The following is an 18,084-nucleotide window of genomic DNA, read 5'->3' as shown; positions in this document are numbered from 1 at the left end:
ATAAATGACCAGAATGAGTAATTTCTATTTAAGGAATAAGGGGCAGCTTGCTTGGAGAAAATAACATTATATTTGGAGTCAGTGGAGTTGGGATACAAAAGGTTCTGGCACTAACTCTGTAATGTTGGGCATGTCACTTGATCTCTTCGGGTCTATTATCTTAAATATATAAAATGAAACGGTCGACCTAGCTATTTGCGGTGCTAAAGCTCGTGGTCCTCGGCTTTAAGGCATTTAACAAAAGCTCCATTTTGTCTGCACCCACGAGCATTCCTTCTGTGTAGCAATCCTACCTTAGACAGCTCAGTAATGTCCACCCAACAAAGAGAAATCTTTCTGCCCGTCAGAATTTCCTGGACTCTCTTGGGCAATAGCTTTTCCATGACCACTTGGGTGGTGGGGAGCAGGTGCTGGGAATGGGCATCGCTCCTGGCCATAAACTGCAGCAGTTCCCTTTGGGAATGAGGGCATGGGGAAAAGAGGAAAACGGCATTCATCAAGCCCCTGAGGTCGGCATCAGTCCCCCCGGGCTCATCGGGGGACCCCAGCAATCGTCGCCTGCTGCTTCTTAGGAAGGGCTTTGTGGGCGACGAGATCTCGGGCAGGTCCCACTGATAATCCAGCAGGGTTTCCGTCAGGACGTTTTGGATGTGGGTGGCCCTGGTCGCGGGGCCTGGCAAGTGAGGCCGCTGGGCCCGATCCCCGAACCTGGCCTCCAGTTCTTCCTCGAAGTCTTCCCAGCTGCTGGGCCCCAGCTCACGGAAATCGGACACCCGCGACGGCCGGCTCCGGGCTCCCTGAGAGTGGAAGAACTGGAAACCCCAGCGGACTCTGCCCAGGCCGAAACGGCAGCTCAGGTAGTTCAGGATCCGCAGGGCGACCAGCTGGACATGGTTCTTTCTGGGGGCACCCGCGATGTCCAGCAGTAGCAGCACGTTGTGACAGCAGGTCATGTTTCCTGAGAGGGGACCCCGCGCCCCCACCTGGGGGCCGCCCCCCCCCCAAGGTCACCGCCGCGCGCCCCGCCTCCTCCAAGCCCTCCAGGAGCCGAGAGCCCCTTTTCCAGTTTTCCAACTCCGGGAACTCTTGTTTGTACTCCAGTCAGAATGCCCAGGTCCGTGGACTCCGCTTTCCCCACCTATAGCACTCTTCTTGAGTCTCCTTGGTAGCTCTGGTTGTCCTCCAAGGCGTTTCTCTTTCTTTTCTCTGGATAAAACCTGGGCTCGGGCCTCCACCACAAGGCCACCACCATTCTCTTCTTCCCTCAGTCAAATGCCTCCCGCGCTCCCTACGAGATGCTCCCATTGGCCGAGGAAGCTCTTCGCTCCCGCTCTGCCCTGAACTAGACTCTGTTCCTATTGGCTTCTTTCTTACGTAGATCAAATGAGCAACGCCCCGTCTTGCCGCTAACCGGAAAAGCTTGGAAGAGAAATCCAGCTCTGATTGGGCCGATCCAGTGACGTTTACATAGAGGCGGGGTGATTCCGGAGGAAGCGGTGTGCTCACTGGCCTGAGTTCTGAGTTTAAAATTTAAAGACTTGTGGGAGGGAGAGAGGCGGAGTTATGAGTACGTGTGAGTGCGTGTGTGTTGCATGCGTGCGTGCGTACTTTTTTGTGGGAGAGCAGGGTTTGGTAGCGTTCCTTCTGTAGAAAGAACAGGGATAGGAGTAAACTAGCCAAAAGTAAGTTACTGCATAATATAAGGGAAAAAAAACAATGAAGCAAACAGGACTCTGTAATTAACATGAACAGTCTTGGTCAGTAGAAGAGATGAAGACATGCTGTTTTCTCATATCCTTGGAGAGGTGGGGGACGACTATGGAATATTTCATACAATGTCAAGACAGGTTGTGGTGTCTGTTGGTTTTGCTGAACTGTGTTATTATAGTAGGATGACTGCAGAGAAGGATGTATAGAAAGACTATAACGTCATTGTCTTGTTTTGGATAAACCTATTTAAATTTGTTAGATCCCATATTAAATTCTTTGAGAACAAGTACTGTCATAGTGGCTGGCAGATAGTAAGCGCTTAATAAGTGCTTGTAAAAACAAAGCATCAGGAATAGCAGTCAGCAAAGTACTAGGGTTAGAAATGCATGAAAAGCCCCTTCGCACAAGGAGGTTACATTTTAATGGGGAGATCATGTGAAACTAGGTACATAATAGATAATATATACAGAATATGATAATTGGGAGGTAATCTCAGAGAAGAGGGCCCTAATATCTTGGGGAACCTGGCAAGGCTTCCTTCAAAGGTGGTATTTGAACTGAATCTTGAAGAAAACCAAGGAAATTGAAAGAAGTAGAGGAAGAAGGAGAGAATTGCAGACATGGGGGGACAACCTACATGCTGTCCAAATGCAAATCTATGTGAGATAGGAGAAATGGCAAGTAGGCAATCTGGATCTTGTAAGAAAATTGAAAAGGTAGAAAGGAGGCCAGGTTGTAAAGAGTTTTAAAGAGCCAACAAGTTTATAATTGATCCTAGATGGTAATAGGAGTGTTTCTAGTTTATTGAGTATGAGAAGAGAGGACATGGTCACGAAGAGGTTTTGAGAGGTACCCCTCAAAACCTGGGTGTGGGACAGGGTCATCTGGAAAGAATTCACAGACTCAAGCAGTCTTTAAGTCAAGTTGGAAAAGGTTTATTGTTATGCTATTAAGAGGGCAAAAGTTCTTAAGAAACCAGCGACTTTAAAGGGGTGCAGTTATAGTCTATACAGGATAAACTATAATAAAACATGTGCCAAATATGCTGACTAGGTAATTTGGAGTGGGATTAGGGAATGGTTAAGGAATGGTCAGTTCTTAAAGGAACATGTGATTTTGTATCTACTTCAAAGGTGTTTTACCCAGAGTTTACCAGGAAAAGCCCAAGTTGGGGACCACAGAGAGGTGTGGTTTTAGGCCAGCTGTGCCACTAAGTTAACTGGTGGTCAGGGCCAACTGAGGATTGCCCGGTCTGCCACCAATTAGTCTTATTTGAGAAGATAGATATAGGGAGTATACATATGTCTGAAGTCTAGGAAATATATAATGAAGAATCCAGGATGCATATAATGAGGTAGATAGTCAAGTGGATATAGAATATCTTTATGAGCCAATAATACACAGCTAGTTCAAGCTAATAATTCCTACAGGTGCAGTTTGTTACTGTACCAGGGAGAGAGAGAAGTATTTTTCTGGGGCCCACTCAAGAGTAATTGCTAGGCATAGTGTGCTTGGACTGGGGAGAAAACACCAGGGATGGTGTTTTGAGGTTAGGGAGAAATGTGATCTTAGAATTGAGGTCCAAGCACAAGTACCCAAGCACCCCATCAATCAGAACTGAAAATCACTTGGTCACCCCATCTGTCAGTTATAAAGTTGTTCAGTTGTGCCTGACTCTTTGTGACTCCCAAGAAGTTGTCATATCACAGATACCAGAATGATTTGCCATTTCCTTCTCCAGTATGTCCCCATTTTACAGATGAGGAACTGAGGTAAATGGTTTGAATGACTTGCTCAGGGTCACACAGCTACTAAATCTTGACTCTAAGCCCAGTGCTTTAACCACTGCACCACCTAACTGCCCTAATAGGTTATGGAGACTAGACTTAACCTATGTCTTACTGATTTCAAGACCAGCTCTCTATCTCTAAGCTTCCTTAATTATATTGATAATTTTCTTTTGGACTGGAGCTGAAATTTTATTGGTATAGGGCAATGGTCTCCAAACTTTTTTTGAAAGTGAGTTCCTATCAGTAAAGTTTTTGGGTATGCACCTTCAATCCATCAATCAGCATTTATTAAGTAGCATTTACTATGATTCAGCAGTACTCTTATATGAGTGCAATGAGAGTATAGATTTGAACTTTTGAAAACTCATTTGACTTTCCTTAGTGGTATTCAAAGTAGCCAGGTGGTGAATTGGATAGAGTGCCAGGGCTGAAGTCAGGAAGACTCTTCTTGAGTTCACATCTGTCTTCAGACACTTAGTAGCTATGTGACCCTGGGCACGTCACTCAATTCTGCCTCAGTTTCTTCATCTGTAAAATGAGTTGGAAAAGGAAATGGAAACCACTCTATTATCTTTTCCAGGAAATCTCAAATGAGGTCATGGAGAGTTGAACACAACTAAAATGACTGAACAGTAAAATTTACTATGTTTGATACTAAGCATGGGTGATACAAAAAAAAAATCAAAATATTACATTTAATTCTAAATCTGTCTCAATATATTGATATTATGTATGTTATAAAACACAAAATAGGAGCTTTAAAAGGATGAGATAAAAATGAATTAAACAATATTTAACGAAAAAAAAAAGTTTGGTTGGCCCAAGAAAGTGCAAGAAAGGTAGATTTATTACAACAAATGTATAAGGCCAGAAAGGTTGGTTTATTAATGACAAAAACTTTTTGCTCTCGCTAAGATGTTGTTAATATTTTATAAAACACATAACATTAGTAAGAGCAATAAATCAATAAACATCTATTATATACCTTTTACAAGCTAAGAACTGTGGATGCCTATGAATGAAATGAATGAAAAAATCCTGAATGGAAAGGAGTTCACATTCTAACTGAGGAGTCAAGTTGAATATACTTCCTTATTATTATTTTTTAATCCCTGTGCATGTCCTGGGGGATAGGGAATACTTGAAGATAATGATTCTCTGTTAGAAATAAAATATTCAGTTAATTTTGTTGGAGAATTTAGCAGCCTGGTTTTCTGGAGAGACCAGGGAGAATCTCACCCACCAGCTGCATTCACCGGCACCAGATAATTTGAGTTGCCAAACTGAAAAGGAAAAGCTTTATTAGCATGAAAAGGAAATTTGCTTGCTGGTAGCACTTTCAGCTTCTTAGGGTGCAGATTTTTTTAAAAATACATTTTCAGACTTAGTGTATAGAGCCAATCACCAGGTTTCTTTGGCAATTAAGGATATCTAAGTAACACATTTCACAGAAGGGAGAGGGAGAGAGGAAGGGAATCAAACAGAAAAGGGAATGTTTTTGGAGGAATATTTGGGATGCAACTGGGAGGATTTGTTTTTGGTATGAAAAAGCATTCCCTGCTCAAGGGCAGGAAAGAAAAGGAGTTGACCAAATACTTCTAAAGTTGTTAAAGAAATACCCTTGCTCTAATTTTTCAATTCAGTAATTTATTAAATGCCTACTATGTGTCAGGCACTATGCTTAGCACTGAGGATACAAATAAGAAAAAGAGACAGTACCTGCCCTCAAGGAATTTGAAATCTAAAGCTGGAAGAAGAGTGTGTATGGGGAGGCACTGGGGGTATCTGGCATATTTTCCATAGAATTTAAGTCAAATAGAGCTGCTGATAGAAAATAGAATTGTCAGGAAGGTTGTGAGCCCTCTATAACAGAATTTTTGGGTAGGTTATTGCTGTCTTCCCATCTTATGATCAGAGAAGGGTGGCAGCTGACAGTGAGTTGAAAAGGTGTAGATTGTCAAGGGCGGCGAGGTGGCACAGTGAATAGAGCATTGGCCCTGAAGTTTGGAGGCCCTGAGTTCAAATGCGGCCCCAGATGCAACACAAAAAATTGCCGTGTGACCTTGGGCAAGTCACTCAACCCCAATTGCCCTCCAAAAGAAAAGAAAAGGTGTAGACTATCAAAACTTGAGTCATTCTTTTTGGTGATGAAATTTCAGTTGATCAACTATCCTAGGGGTTGAAATGATGGGATGCAGTGGCTGTAGTTCCCTGGAGTCAAAAGACTAGTAGAGTGAATTTATTTTTACATACTTCTTTTGATACAGTAGATATTTAATAACTAAATGAAATATATTCCAAGGCTTTAAGTTGGATAACATTTATTTCCTCCACAAAACAACTATTTTAACTAAAAGTATAACCTAGAGAAGTAATTTTAATATTAAAAATTAATCTATTTTGCTTATTTGATAATTCAACCATTTTGTTCAAAAGAAACAAAATATATCATTCAAAAAAATTACTCATTGTGAAACCATAACAAAATTACCCTTATCATTGCATCTATTTATCATACTTCCAAATGCGTTACTCTAAACAATCATAAAATAATTATGAAAGTCAACAAATAGCTTATAAAATTCTTGAAACATTAGATTAAATAAACCCATCTCAATTGTCCTCCAAAACTTTTCCTTAGTTCTTTCTAGTCAGAAATTTGCTTTCTTTTTCTGGCACATTCTTAAAAGCACTATCTTATGCACTGTAGTTCTTGGATACTTAGGTTTAAAAAAATTTTTTTTAATCTGAAAATTACAAAAATGAGACATCAGAGTCACATGCTTAAAGCTAGTAAATCAAAATAGTTTACTTCTACTGGAAATGAATTATAGAAAGGAATGGCAGAGGTTATGTAATCAATACTCCTGGAGCTCCAATGTCTCTTGAACCTTGGCATTGTTTTTAGTTAACAGGAAAGCATTTCTCTTTGGAGGCTCCAGGTTAAGTTCTTGTTAATTGGGGAGGAGGGTATAGGTGTTGAATAGGCTTCAGGATTCCCCTAAGATGCCAGCTACTGACATGGTGATTGAGTTATGGCTGACCGGTTCTTTTTGGTGGGATTATTGCAGAGGACACTTAAACAGCCACAGCTCTTCTCAAAAGAAAAAAAATGCTGAACATGTTCTTTTGGGGATGGCAGAAGAGTAGATATGACTGGAGAATGCATATAAATAGTTGTTTTGTTGCTGGATACTTAGCCATCGTTCTCCTGAATTGCACAAAAGTCATTCTTTTCTTCACTGGATTCTTCATCCTCCTGTCTCCTTCTTGCACTATTGAACATCTTAGTCTAAAAGAGCCTACCTATCTCTTCTTCAGTCTCAGGTGGCTTGTGCTTGGACCCCAGCCCTAAGACCATGTCTTTGGAAGCCATCCAGTAGGCCCCTACGTCTGAGAAAATTTTCCCTTGTTGCAGGCCTGACTCTGTAATTCCTTTATCAGAATAGACACAGGGATACTGACCCAAGTTCTCTTTGGAGCCAGATCCCCAAGGACCATGCCTACGGCAACTAAACAAAAACTCTGTTTTCTCCCTCAACGTCTGGTATCAACAAGGTATCTCTGCAGACTCCCTGAATTTTCCCATTTATAGATTACAGGTACCTATTCCCAAAGATACCTGGACCCCTGAAATATTTCTTAGAAGTCCTTAGATTATACCTAATTAGCATCCTTGGCATTTCTTTCCTCTCTTCCTTGTCCATATAAGTCCCAACACCATCCTCCCTAGCTTGTAGCTTCCCTGAGAATACTTACCTGCTTTGTTAAGTGTTGGAATAAACTTTGCCACTTGGCTAAGAGACAGCTTGAGTGCATGAATTTGTTTCAGGCAACTCTTCCTTGTACTGTGACATTCTTGGGGTTCCAATCACCCCAGACCTTGTCAAGAATACTACCCAGGGGTGGCTAGGTGGCGCAGTGAGTAAGAGCACAGGCCCTGGGAGGACCTGGGATCGGTTCCAGCCTCAGATACTTAACACCCACACAAAAAAACTGGCCATGTAACCTTGGGCAAGTTACTTAACCCCAATTGCTTAAAAAAAAAAAAGAATACTGCCCAAACTACATATATACAGAAGGTGAAGAAGGCCTTAAAGAACTTCCAGTCAAAATTTTTGTGTAAACCTTTTCCACAAAAAAATTTTCCAAAAAAAAAAATTTTGTGAAAACCTTTTCCACAGACTGTGTGATGCTTGTTGGGCATTCTCAAACCTAAAACAAGGATGTAATACTTCTGGGCAAGGTATTTCTGTGACTTTTGTAGCCTCTCAATAGCTAATTCCACCTCCTTTTTCTCTATATGGCCCACCATGTAGTAGCTTTTGGACTTCTTTTCCGATCAGAATTTTTACAGATAATGAAATGAGTAGTATAACAATGCCATGAGGAATTTCTCAAGATTCTTATTCCTCCTAAATGTTGTAAAAAAGAAATCGATATGCTGGATTTCAGTATCTTATAATAAAAACAAGGCAACATATTCAGCATCATCCAGATGTCATTTTTTGATTGTCAGTTCCTTTAATTGGTTTCTTATCTCTTTTAGTAAATCTTTTCTCAGACAACCTTTGGAGGTTGTGCCATTATTTTCAACCAAGGGAATTGATTTTCTCTTCTTGTGTTTCTCATTGATTTTTGATGCAGGCATAGAATAGATATATGACTTTGGGAATCTCATTTCATCCCTGATCTTTAATTTTCCTCATCTTTCTAATTTATTGGTGTAATGATCCTAGTACCATCTACCCAATGGTGGGGATAAGGGAGCTTCCTAGCCTATCAAGGGGCTCAGCAGTGGTGGCATGGGGGCTGCCACTCTGACCTGCTGCTTGTGGAGAGCCTCTTTAGATACTTTACTGAAAGCTACACAATATAATCAACAAATAATAAATCCTAACATTCAGTGAAGGTAACAGCTTCTTGGCAGGAGTCGTGTTGTAATATTTTCCATTACACAATGCAAAAAATAGGCAAAAGTGAACTGTCTCTGATTTCAACTCAACAGAAAGTTTTCATTATAAATCCATTCTTCTTCCTTTAGAGAGGGTTCACAACCTTCCAGGTAACTCCTTCTAAGACAGCAAGGTTGAGGCAATCATTAAGATATAGCTACATGGGGTCTCCTATCCAAGGAAAACAAACAGGTTTTACAAACAATGAATGAGATCACCTGCTTTGCTGGGTACATTAAGGGTTTGTTACATTTTATTTCTCTTCAGTTTGAGCAATGTAACCAGCCAAGCTGGTGAATTTATTTTTAGATACCTTTTTGTTGAAAGATACACAATGCAATCAACAAATATGTCATAATATTCAGTGAATAGGACAGCTTTTCAGGAGAAATCATGTTGTAATATTTTCTATTAAGCAATGAAAAAACAGGCAAAAGTGAATTGTCTCTGATTTCAATTCAAATCAACAGAAAGTTTTGTTACAGATCTATTCTTTCTTCCCATGGTTCTGCTTAATGGATGGTATTATACCTTAATTTCTTATTTAGATTTGTCTATTTTAGTTGTGTTTTTATATGGCTGTGAGGAACAGCAAGAAGGTCAGTTCCACTGAACCAAAGAGGGCAAGAAGCGGGAGTAATTCCCAAGGCTGGAAAGGTAGATTGTTACCAGGTTGTGAAGGGGTTTAAATCCCAAATAGATATTTTTATATTTCAGGCAGTCAATAAACATTTTTAAACAACCACTAAATGCCAGTCATTCTTTTAACTGCTGGAGATACAAAGAAAGGCAAAAGGTAGTTCATATTCCCAAGGAGCTCACACTCTAATGGGGGAGACAACATGCAAACGGTTATGTACAACAAGTTATATACAAAATAAATTTGAGATAATCACAGAGGAAAGATGCTAAGATTAAGGAGGATGAGGAAAGGCTTATTGTAAAAGGGATCTTAACTGAGACTTGAAGGAAGCCAGGAAAACTAGGAGGCAGAAATGAGGAGGAAGAGAGTTCCCAGCATGGGGAACAGCCAATGAAAATGCAAATTGAAAGATGGAGTGTTATGTGCAAAGAGGTTAGTGTCACTGGATTCCAAAGTTCATAGAGAGGGGTGAGGTTTAAGAAGACTGGAAAGGTAGGAGTTTTGAACGCTTAAACAGAGAATTTTATATTTGATCCTGGAGGTGATAGGGAGCTCCTGCAGTTTATTGACTAGTATGGTGACATGGTCAAACCTGTACCATAGGAAGATCAGTTTGACAGCTGGGTGGAGAATGGAGTGGAGTGGGAAAAGACTTGGATTAGAGAGACCAACCAGCAGGCTATTGAAGTAATCCAGAAAGGAGGTGAATAGTGCCTGCATCATGGTGGTTGTTGTACCAGAGGAGAGAAGAGGGTATATATGAGAGATGTTACAAAGGTTAGAAACAAAGGCACTTGGCAACTGATTAAATATGGGGAAGTGAGAGAGTAAAGAGACAAGGATAACACCTAGGTTGCAAACATGCATGTCTGGGAAGATGATGGCACCCTTTGCAGTGATAAGGAATCTAGGATGAGAGGAAGGTGGGGGATGGGAAGATGATTAGTTCAGTTTTAGACATGGTAAGTTCAAGATGTGTATAAGACATCTAGTTTGAGATGTCCAATAGGTAGTTGGAGATGTGGGATTAGAGGTCAGGAAAGAGGTTACTGCTGGACAATAAATCTGAGGATTATCTGCATAAAGTTGATAGTTGAATACATGGCAGCTAATGAGATTACCAAATGAAGTAGTATATAGGGAGAAGAGGGTCCAGGACAGAACCTTGGGGACACCCATGGTTAATTGGCATGATCTGGATGATGATCCAGCAAAGGAGACTGAGAAGGAGCAGTCAGATAGGTAGGAGGAGAACCAAGAGAGATCATTGTCATAGAAACTTAGAATAAAGGTTTAAAGAGAGGAGGTGTAGCAGCAAGCACCCCAGTGTCCCCAGGGTGCCTGCTCACACAGGTTCTTGGATCTGCTTTGTTAAAGGAAAGCAACTCAAAATGGGTTAACAAGCTTACTTTAATCAGTCAGACATATATCGTTTACCTTATTCAGGAGAAAAGGTCAGCACCCTCAAAGTATACAGGCATAATTATCAAGACAGAAACATCAAGTAGACAGATTTCCAAACTGTCCAACCATTACATCTATACCCAGTCAACATCTGGGTTTCCACATTCTGGGTTTTTCAAAGCCGGGGGACTCTCAACAACGGCTTCCCAGAATTCAGATCAAATTACAGAACACTTCTCAAAGTGAGTCCCAAAACAAAGCTACACATCAGGGCTTATATAGCCTTCTCCTGGCTCAGAGAATGTAACAACCTTATTGACCCACTGGCCAATCAAGAAGTATCTACTGAAAAACAAGCCTCCCTCCCCAGGCTTCTGGTGCACTTTAGCCTAGGGGCAGGGAAGATCTTTAAAATTTACATTCGCATTACAGGAGGGTAATAAAAAATGTCAAAGGCTACAGAGGTGAAGAGGGATATTGGAGAGAGAAGTGGCAATTGAATGAAGTAAAAAATCAGAAAGTAGAGAGTCAAGAAGAGAGTAAAAGGAAAGGAAGTGGAGGAACCAATTATAGATGTACTTCTCAAGAAGTTTAGCCGTGAAAGAGAGGAGAGCTATGGAATGATAGGGATGCTTGGCTCAAGAGAGGGTTTTTTGAGTATGGGGTAGACATTGAAATATTTGTAGGCATTAGGAAAGCAGTCAGTAGACAAGAGACTGAAGATAAATAAGAAAATGGGGATGATAGATGGAATAATCTGCTGAAGAAGCTAGAAGATGATTTGGATGATGACCTAACAAAGGAGACTGGGAAGGAACAAACAGGTAGGAGGAGAAGCAAGAGAAGTCAGGGATTTGCCAGTCAAGGTAGGGAAGGAAGGAGAGTGTAGTCAGTGTAGAGATGTTCTGGGAAAGCACTGAGGAACTGAGGGATTGGAAGTCACAGTCACAAAGAACAACATTTGGGGTTGCAAGGCAGATGGAGAGGTGGAATGATAATAGATTGTAATCAGATAGGGGAATTTTAGAGTTCATGAACATGCAAGTGGCTTATTTATGAGTGATGGAAAGAACAAGGGTATGACCTTCTTTGTGTGTAACCAAGGTGGGGTGGAGGCTATGGGAAATGAGGAAATTGAGGAACTGGGAGGTTAGGGTGTTTGATATCGCCTCAATATATATATTGAAGTCCCTTAACATGAGGGCTGGAGTTGGAGAGAAGAGAAAGCCAGTGATCCAGGCACTGAACTCATTGTGGAAAGAAGGAGACCATACTGGAGGTCAGTTGACAACAGCAACTACAGAATTTTAATTGAGTGGTAGAATGGATTGAGAGAACCCCAAAGGAAGAGAGGTTACTGGGTGATGGTGGTAGGGGTTCAGCCTATAAGTAGCAATGGGGAATAAGTAATATTCCAACTTTCCCACTTCTTCCAGTGAGTTAGGCAATAAATGAGAGTGCAACTAGTGCTGAAAAGGGTGGCCAGGGAGGCTGTCTTTAGGAACGAGCCAGGTCTCAGTGAAAGCCAGAAGGTGGAAGAAGGTGGAAAAGAAAAGATTTAAGATGAAGGCAAGTTTGTTACCTATGAAGTATTAAGAATGAATAGCTTTAGAATGGGATATTGGGGATCTGGGTTGAAGGATATAGGAATAAGGGAGGGGTCAGTGTAGGATGGAGAACAAAGTTTGAATAATGATGTAGGGGAAGGTTTAGAATCTATAAGATGGAGAAGGTATGACAAATGGGAGCAGTGGCGTGCTAGAGACAGCTTGTATGGGAGAGTAGTGTTGATAGATTTTCAGTGTGAACATTTACACCTCGGAAATCTGCAAACCACTACAAATCAGAGCTTGATTTATTATTTTGCTGATTTCTAGACTTTATTGTTTTGTTGATTGTCCTGGGGTGGGGAGCTTGGGACCTCAAGGCCACATGTGGGCTTCTAGATCTTTGGGTGGAGCCTTTTGACTGAGGGCAAGTTTTACAGAACAAATCCTTTTATTAAGAGAATTTGTTCTGTGAAACTGAGATTCAGTCAGAGGGCCACACTTGAGGACCTAGAGGATCACATGTGGCTTTGAGGCAGCAGTTCCCCACCTCTGGTCTAGGCTAAAGAAAATGATGGAGAAAATGCTAATAATGTAGATTAAATTTTAAAAACGTGTTTTGAGTAGATTTTTCCCCCAGAGTGCTGTTTGGTAAATATTTATCAACATAACCCTGGGTGGGAGTTTATTAATCATTGAAAAATAATTTCGGGTAGGTTGTTAACATTCCTAGGTTGGCATGTTGACCTCAGGGTGGAGTCCTGTCAGGGATTTAAGAGACTGTGGTAGGGGATAGAGGAAGATGAATGGGATCTTTCTCTATCCCTTGCAGTCAGGAAGAGGCCAAGAGAAGAAACTGTCAGGTGATAGAATGGTGTCTCTCTATCACTTGCAGACAGACAGGGTCTCCTGAAAGCAGGAAGAAGCCTGTCTAGGAGATTGACTCTCTTTCTGACCGCTGGAAGTAAGAAGAGGTTGTGTGAAGAGATTGAGACAGGAAATGTAATTGTCTTGGCTCCCTGATATTTAATCCTATAGTCAATAGGAAGGGTAAAGGGATGTAACATAGTTAGACCTGTGCTTTAAGAAAACCACTTTTCTGGGTATATGGAGGATAGATTGGAAAGGGGAGAGATTTGAGGCAGGAAAACCAATTAGGAGACCCTTGCAATAGTTCAGATGAGAAGTGATGAGAGCCTGAATCAAGGTGGTGGCTGTCTAATTGGAAAGAAGGGGATACATGTATGCATGCATATAACCTATATATTCATACACATACACACATATATACATATGCATACACAACTGAAAAGAAGGGGATGCATACACACACATATATAGTGTATGTACATGTATATATGTGTGTATGTGTATAAATAGATATGAAATGTTTTGACTGTAGAAAGGACAGGATTTGTCAACTGCTTGTTTATGTGGTGTTGAAAAAGAATTTTTGGGAGAACACAATTAGCTCCATTTTGTTCTATATTCACCATTTTTCAGTGTAGAACCCCTACATGAACCACAGGAACAATTGCAACAGCCAGTTCCTTTCAGAAACTTTCTTTGCTCCCCTAATTGGTACCAAATGACTTTGCTTAAAAAAAAAAAAGACTGCAGTCTCTGGAATGCTTCCCTTCTTTATCTAGATCAGATCTGTACAACTTGGCAGTAGGTAGGGACCAAAATTAAAATAGGTTAAACTTCTTTGGGCCACAGATAGGTTAGACTAGAGACAGACTGATGATGGTGGGTTGCTGTGGATCATGTGACAAACAGGAGAGAGTATGCAGTGGCAACCCTACATTTTTCAAAGGCCTCCCGAAATCCTTTGGTGGGTAGCAAGCAGCCACCAGGCCCTATGTTGTGCAAGCCTGATCTAGACTGACAAATAGTTCCCTTTGATTTAGTGAAACTACCCATACTAACAACGACACATCCCTTATCTATTTCCTATAGCCAATGATGCACATTCTCCTTAACAAGCACACTTTTCATTTGTAAAACCAGTTGTACTATAATGAACAGCCACCACCTTTTATCCTTTGTTTCATGTAATATATAAATACTACTAGTCGAATTGTGAATGACATACATTCCCATCAACTGCTGGTGGGATGTGTCATACTCTAATGGTATAATAAAACCCATTTCTCTAATTTGTGATGTCTTATTGGCAATAACTAGTTGAACCAATAAAAAAAAATTCATGCAACAATTGTGGTGACCTAACTGGGATTGGCTGACCCAGCCTTCGAAGATCCCCACCTTCAGGAACTTTCCAATTGCTTATAGATAAGTTCATCAGATTGGGAATTTCTAGAAAGGGAACTGAGAGGACTGATAAAGTTGCAGTCTGTAGCAGCAAGCACCCTGGCGTCCCTAGGGTGGCTGCTCACCACAGGTTCTTGGATCTGCTTTGTTAAAGGAAAGCAACTCAAAATGGGTTAACAAGCTTACTTTAATCAGTCAGACATATATCGTTTACCTTGTTCAGGGGAAAAGGTCAGCACCCTGAACTTCAAAGTATACAGGCAGAATTATCAAGACAGAAACATCAAGTAGACAGATTTCCAAACTGTCCAACCATTACATCCATACCAAATCAACATCTGGGTTTTTCAAAGCTGGGGGGGCCCTGGACAACGGCTTCCCAGAATACAGATCAAATCACAGAACACTTCTCAAAGTGAGCCCCCAAAACAAAGCCTCACATCAGGGCTTATATAGCTTTCTCCTGGCTCAGAGAATGTAACAACCTTATTGACCCACTGGCCAATCAAAAAGTATCTACTGAAAAACAAGCCTCCCACCCCAGGCTTCAGGTGCACTTTAGCCTAGGGGTAGGGAAGATCTTCCAAATTTGCATTCCCATTACACAGTCCCACACTTTTGTGTTCCAAATTGACAGACCTATAGATACAGGTTGATGTTTTATGTATTTTTTGTTCTGTATTGTCTGAGTTTTCTTTTTTATGATCACTACATCATCTTGGCCACCCTTTCTATCTAAATTCTTGAATTCCTTCTGACATGAGACTGTAGTCAGTGTTACTTATCTCTGCCAAAATAATGACATAATCCTGATGTAATCCTCAAACACTGTAGTGAACAGTGGCTGACAATCCTTAGTTGCAATGGTCAGTAGAGGACACAATCCTCTTTGTTTGTAGTGGTCAGTGGTTAATGTAATCCTTAGACTTTGGTCAGTGGTCAGCATGGGATCTGTTCTAGAACAAAACCCACTCTGGGCTCCTGTTGGCAAATTTTGGAAAAAATTCCTGGCATGACTGGTCTAATTATACTTCTAAGCTCTACCAAACAAAATGGCCAGCTTATACTTGTAGATAGGTGGTACAGTAAATAGAGTGCTGGGCTTGGAATCAGTAAGACTTGAGTTCAAATTCAACCTTGGGTACTTGGTAGGTGTGTGATCCTGGGCAAGTCACTTAATACTGCCTCAGTTTCCTCATCTGTAAAATGAGCTAAGGAAGGAAATGGCAAGCCACTCCAGTAACTTTGCCAAGAAGACCCCAAATGGGGTCACAACTGAACGACAATACCAGGTTACTGAATGACCCTGACCATTATTTGGTACCTTTGATCATGAAGCCTTCCAATGTTAAACTGTCTCATTTCCAATTAACTTTCAGTAGAAAACAGGGACAAAAATTAGAACCCTTCTACTGAAAAATTTCAAAGCTTTCAAAAAGTATAGTCTCATCTCTGTTCCTAATTTTGGTCAAATTAGTTAGAGAGAGACAGAGACAGAGAGACAGAGAGAGAGAGAAAAGGAAGTCCTTTATTCTTTGCAGAAATTCGTGGCATTGTAAACTGATTAGAGATTAATTTGTGACTGAAATGTAACTTCTTTTCTATGAATTTCCAAAATATGGTTCAGATAGTTTTATAAATGCTGGAATATCTTAGTGAGCTGTGGTTTTTTTTTTTTTTTTGGTGTGGGAGGTTCTGCTCTCTAAAATTTACAAATAATTAAAACTTTGTGGAAGTTTTATACAAATAGTATGTGGACCCTTTAATTACTCTCTTCTTTCCCTGGAGAGTGACAGATTTTTAGAGTAGGAAAAGAAGAGGATTTCACCAACTAGAGAATTGCTAAGAAAGTCTTAAAGCAAAAAAAAAAGGAGAAACAAATGGTTTTGCCATTTGCAATTTCCAAACTTATCTGGTGTTTACGAGCCACATATTGCAAATATTGACTCTTCAAGAAAGAGGCATGTTTAAATCGAAAAGCAAAATTTCATTTTAAGAGAATGTCTTTGTTTTACTGCTGTCTTCTGTAAATGATTTAATAGAATCTAATTGCCCAGGTAAATTAGAAGCTAAGTCACCTAAAATGAATTAGAATAGACTGTGTATTTGCAAGCTCTTAAGGAACTAAATTGAAAAAGTTTTATTTGAAGTTTCAGTTTTGATCAGGGAAAAGTAGTGTTTTGCAGTTAATTGGTATTGTATAATTAAACTGGTGCTAATTTGGAAAGGGGAGATTTCAGTGGAGTAGAAAAAAACTAGTTTTGTAGATAGGTTGAGATATTGTGAAATAAAGACATGAGGGATTGAGGGAGTAGTAAAGGGGAGTAGAAGGTTGAATCAAAAAAAGGTGCAGTTTTGAAAGGCTTTAATCAAAGTCTGTGGGAAGAAAGAGAAAGAAAGTCTTTAAAGGAGTATTGGAGACTGTTGAGACATAAAACTTAATTGGAAGGCAGTGGGAAGTGAGTTTGGATTTCCCCAGGAGCAAGAATATAAAATTAGTGATTTTCTTTACCCAAATTGGCATAATACAAGGTCTCATCTTTGCCAGCTATTAAGAGTTTAGGTATTAGGTATATTTTACTTTATAATTCATAAAAATGATAATTACTTAGTTTTGGCCTGGGGCATTTAGAGGTTAAGTGAATTGCCCAGGGTCATACAATCAATATGTGTCCAATTTGATATAGGTCTGTAAATCACCACATGAGTCCTTGAAGTCTAATTTGTGGTCCCAGGGTCTTGGGCCGGCCACCCTGTATGAAGTGTATCATCCACTTATAAAATTGATCCAATTCTTAGTTACTCTCAAAAGTTTAGTTAGGCAATTCTACTACCTTTCTTTCCTCCCTCATCTCTCCTCTACTCAGATTAATTCCCAACAAGGCGAATTGCTATGTTAGGGGCAAGAAAACCACCTATGAACACAATGAAGGTGAAATGTAGGGTTTTCCCACATTCCAGGTGAACTCCTTCCCTGCCTCTATCATCTTAGTCTCTCTTCTATGCCCTCAGCAATGACCTCCCTAGTAGCCACCTCATAGTATGGTGTCCCTATTTTGTGGTACTTACTTTGGCAGGTATAATTACAATTTTGGGCTCTGATAGTAACTAGTTCCTACTCTTTATACCTTACTTAGGTACACAATGTTACAACAACTTTTTTTTTTTGCTTTTTGGAGGGCAATTGGGGTTAAATGACTTGCCCAAAGTCATATAGCTAGTTTTTGTGTTAAGTGTCTGAGGCTGGATTTGAACTCAGGTCCTCCTGACTCCTGGGCCGGTGCTCTATTCACTGCACCACCTAGCCGCCCCTTAATCTTTTTTTTTTTACAACAACTTTTTAAAAATCTTTTTTTAACATAAAATATTTTGGTGACTCCTCACATGATAGTAGTTGGATCATTAGTTGTGCAATATGAGACCACTGAAGGCAGGGCCTTTTCTGTTTTGTCTTTGAGTCTCCAGCAGGTAATGCATTTATACACAGTAAATAATCCTTAATACATATTTATTTAATCAAATTAGTATCCACTGATGGAGAAAATACATTATGACAGAACCTGCTATGAATTCATTAACACTTTTAAATGGATTTCTGTCTTATTAATGGCCTCTACTGACATATTAAAATAATCATATAAATATGTTCAAGACATTTGTCTATAGATAGTATGTTTGATCATTTAGTATACTGTCATGTTATATATTTTGTTGGAGATAGCTAAATACAGATCAGATTGATTGCTGGATTTTTTGCAATA

General features: G+C 40.1%; 1 protein-coding gene and 1 pseudogene across 5 annotated transcripts in view; both read right to left on the bottom strand.

The window, feature by feature from the left end:
• The window catches only part of TICRR (TOPBP1 interacting checkpoint and replication regulator), a 37,010-nt gene extending 35,671 nt beyond the window's left edge, over window positions 1-1,339 (bottom strand). For 3 of the 5 annotated variants that reach the window (XM_069098590.1, XM_069098588.1, XM_069098589.1), the window contains exon 1: window positions 294-1,339. In XM_069098590.1, coding sequence (XP_068954691.1) covers window positions 294-953 — 660 coding nt within the window. In that variant the 5' untranslated portion in view covers window positions 954-1,339. The remainder of the gene's footprint in view (window positions 1-293) is intronic. The other 2 variants (XM_069098586.1, XM_069098587.1) reach the window with 1 other exon arrangement.
• A 5,019-nt stretch (window positions 1,340-6,358) lies between these two features.
• On the bottom strand, window positions 6,359-9,821 carry LOC138168342 (protein phosphatase 1 regulatory subunit 36 pseudogene; annotated as a pseudogene).
• Window positions 9,822-18,084: the final 8,263 nt, after the last annotated feature.

This window comes from Petaurus breviceps, unplaced genomic scaffold (assembly GCF_028583685.1).
Source record: "Petaurus breviceps papuanus isolate PSGF00001 unplaced genomic scaffold, PetGlider_PUasm1.0 37, whole genome shotgun sequence".
NCBI classification, from domain to species: domain Eukaryota; kingdom Metazoa; phylum Chordata; class Mammalia; order Diprotodontia; family Petauridae; genus Petaurus; species Petaurus breviceps.
The sequence above is the reverse complement of the archived record's forward strand: the minus strand, read 5'-3'. Positions and strand labels throughout refer to the sequence as shown.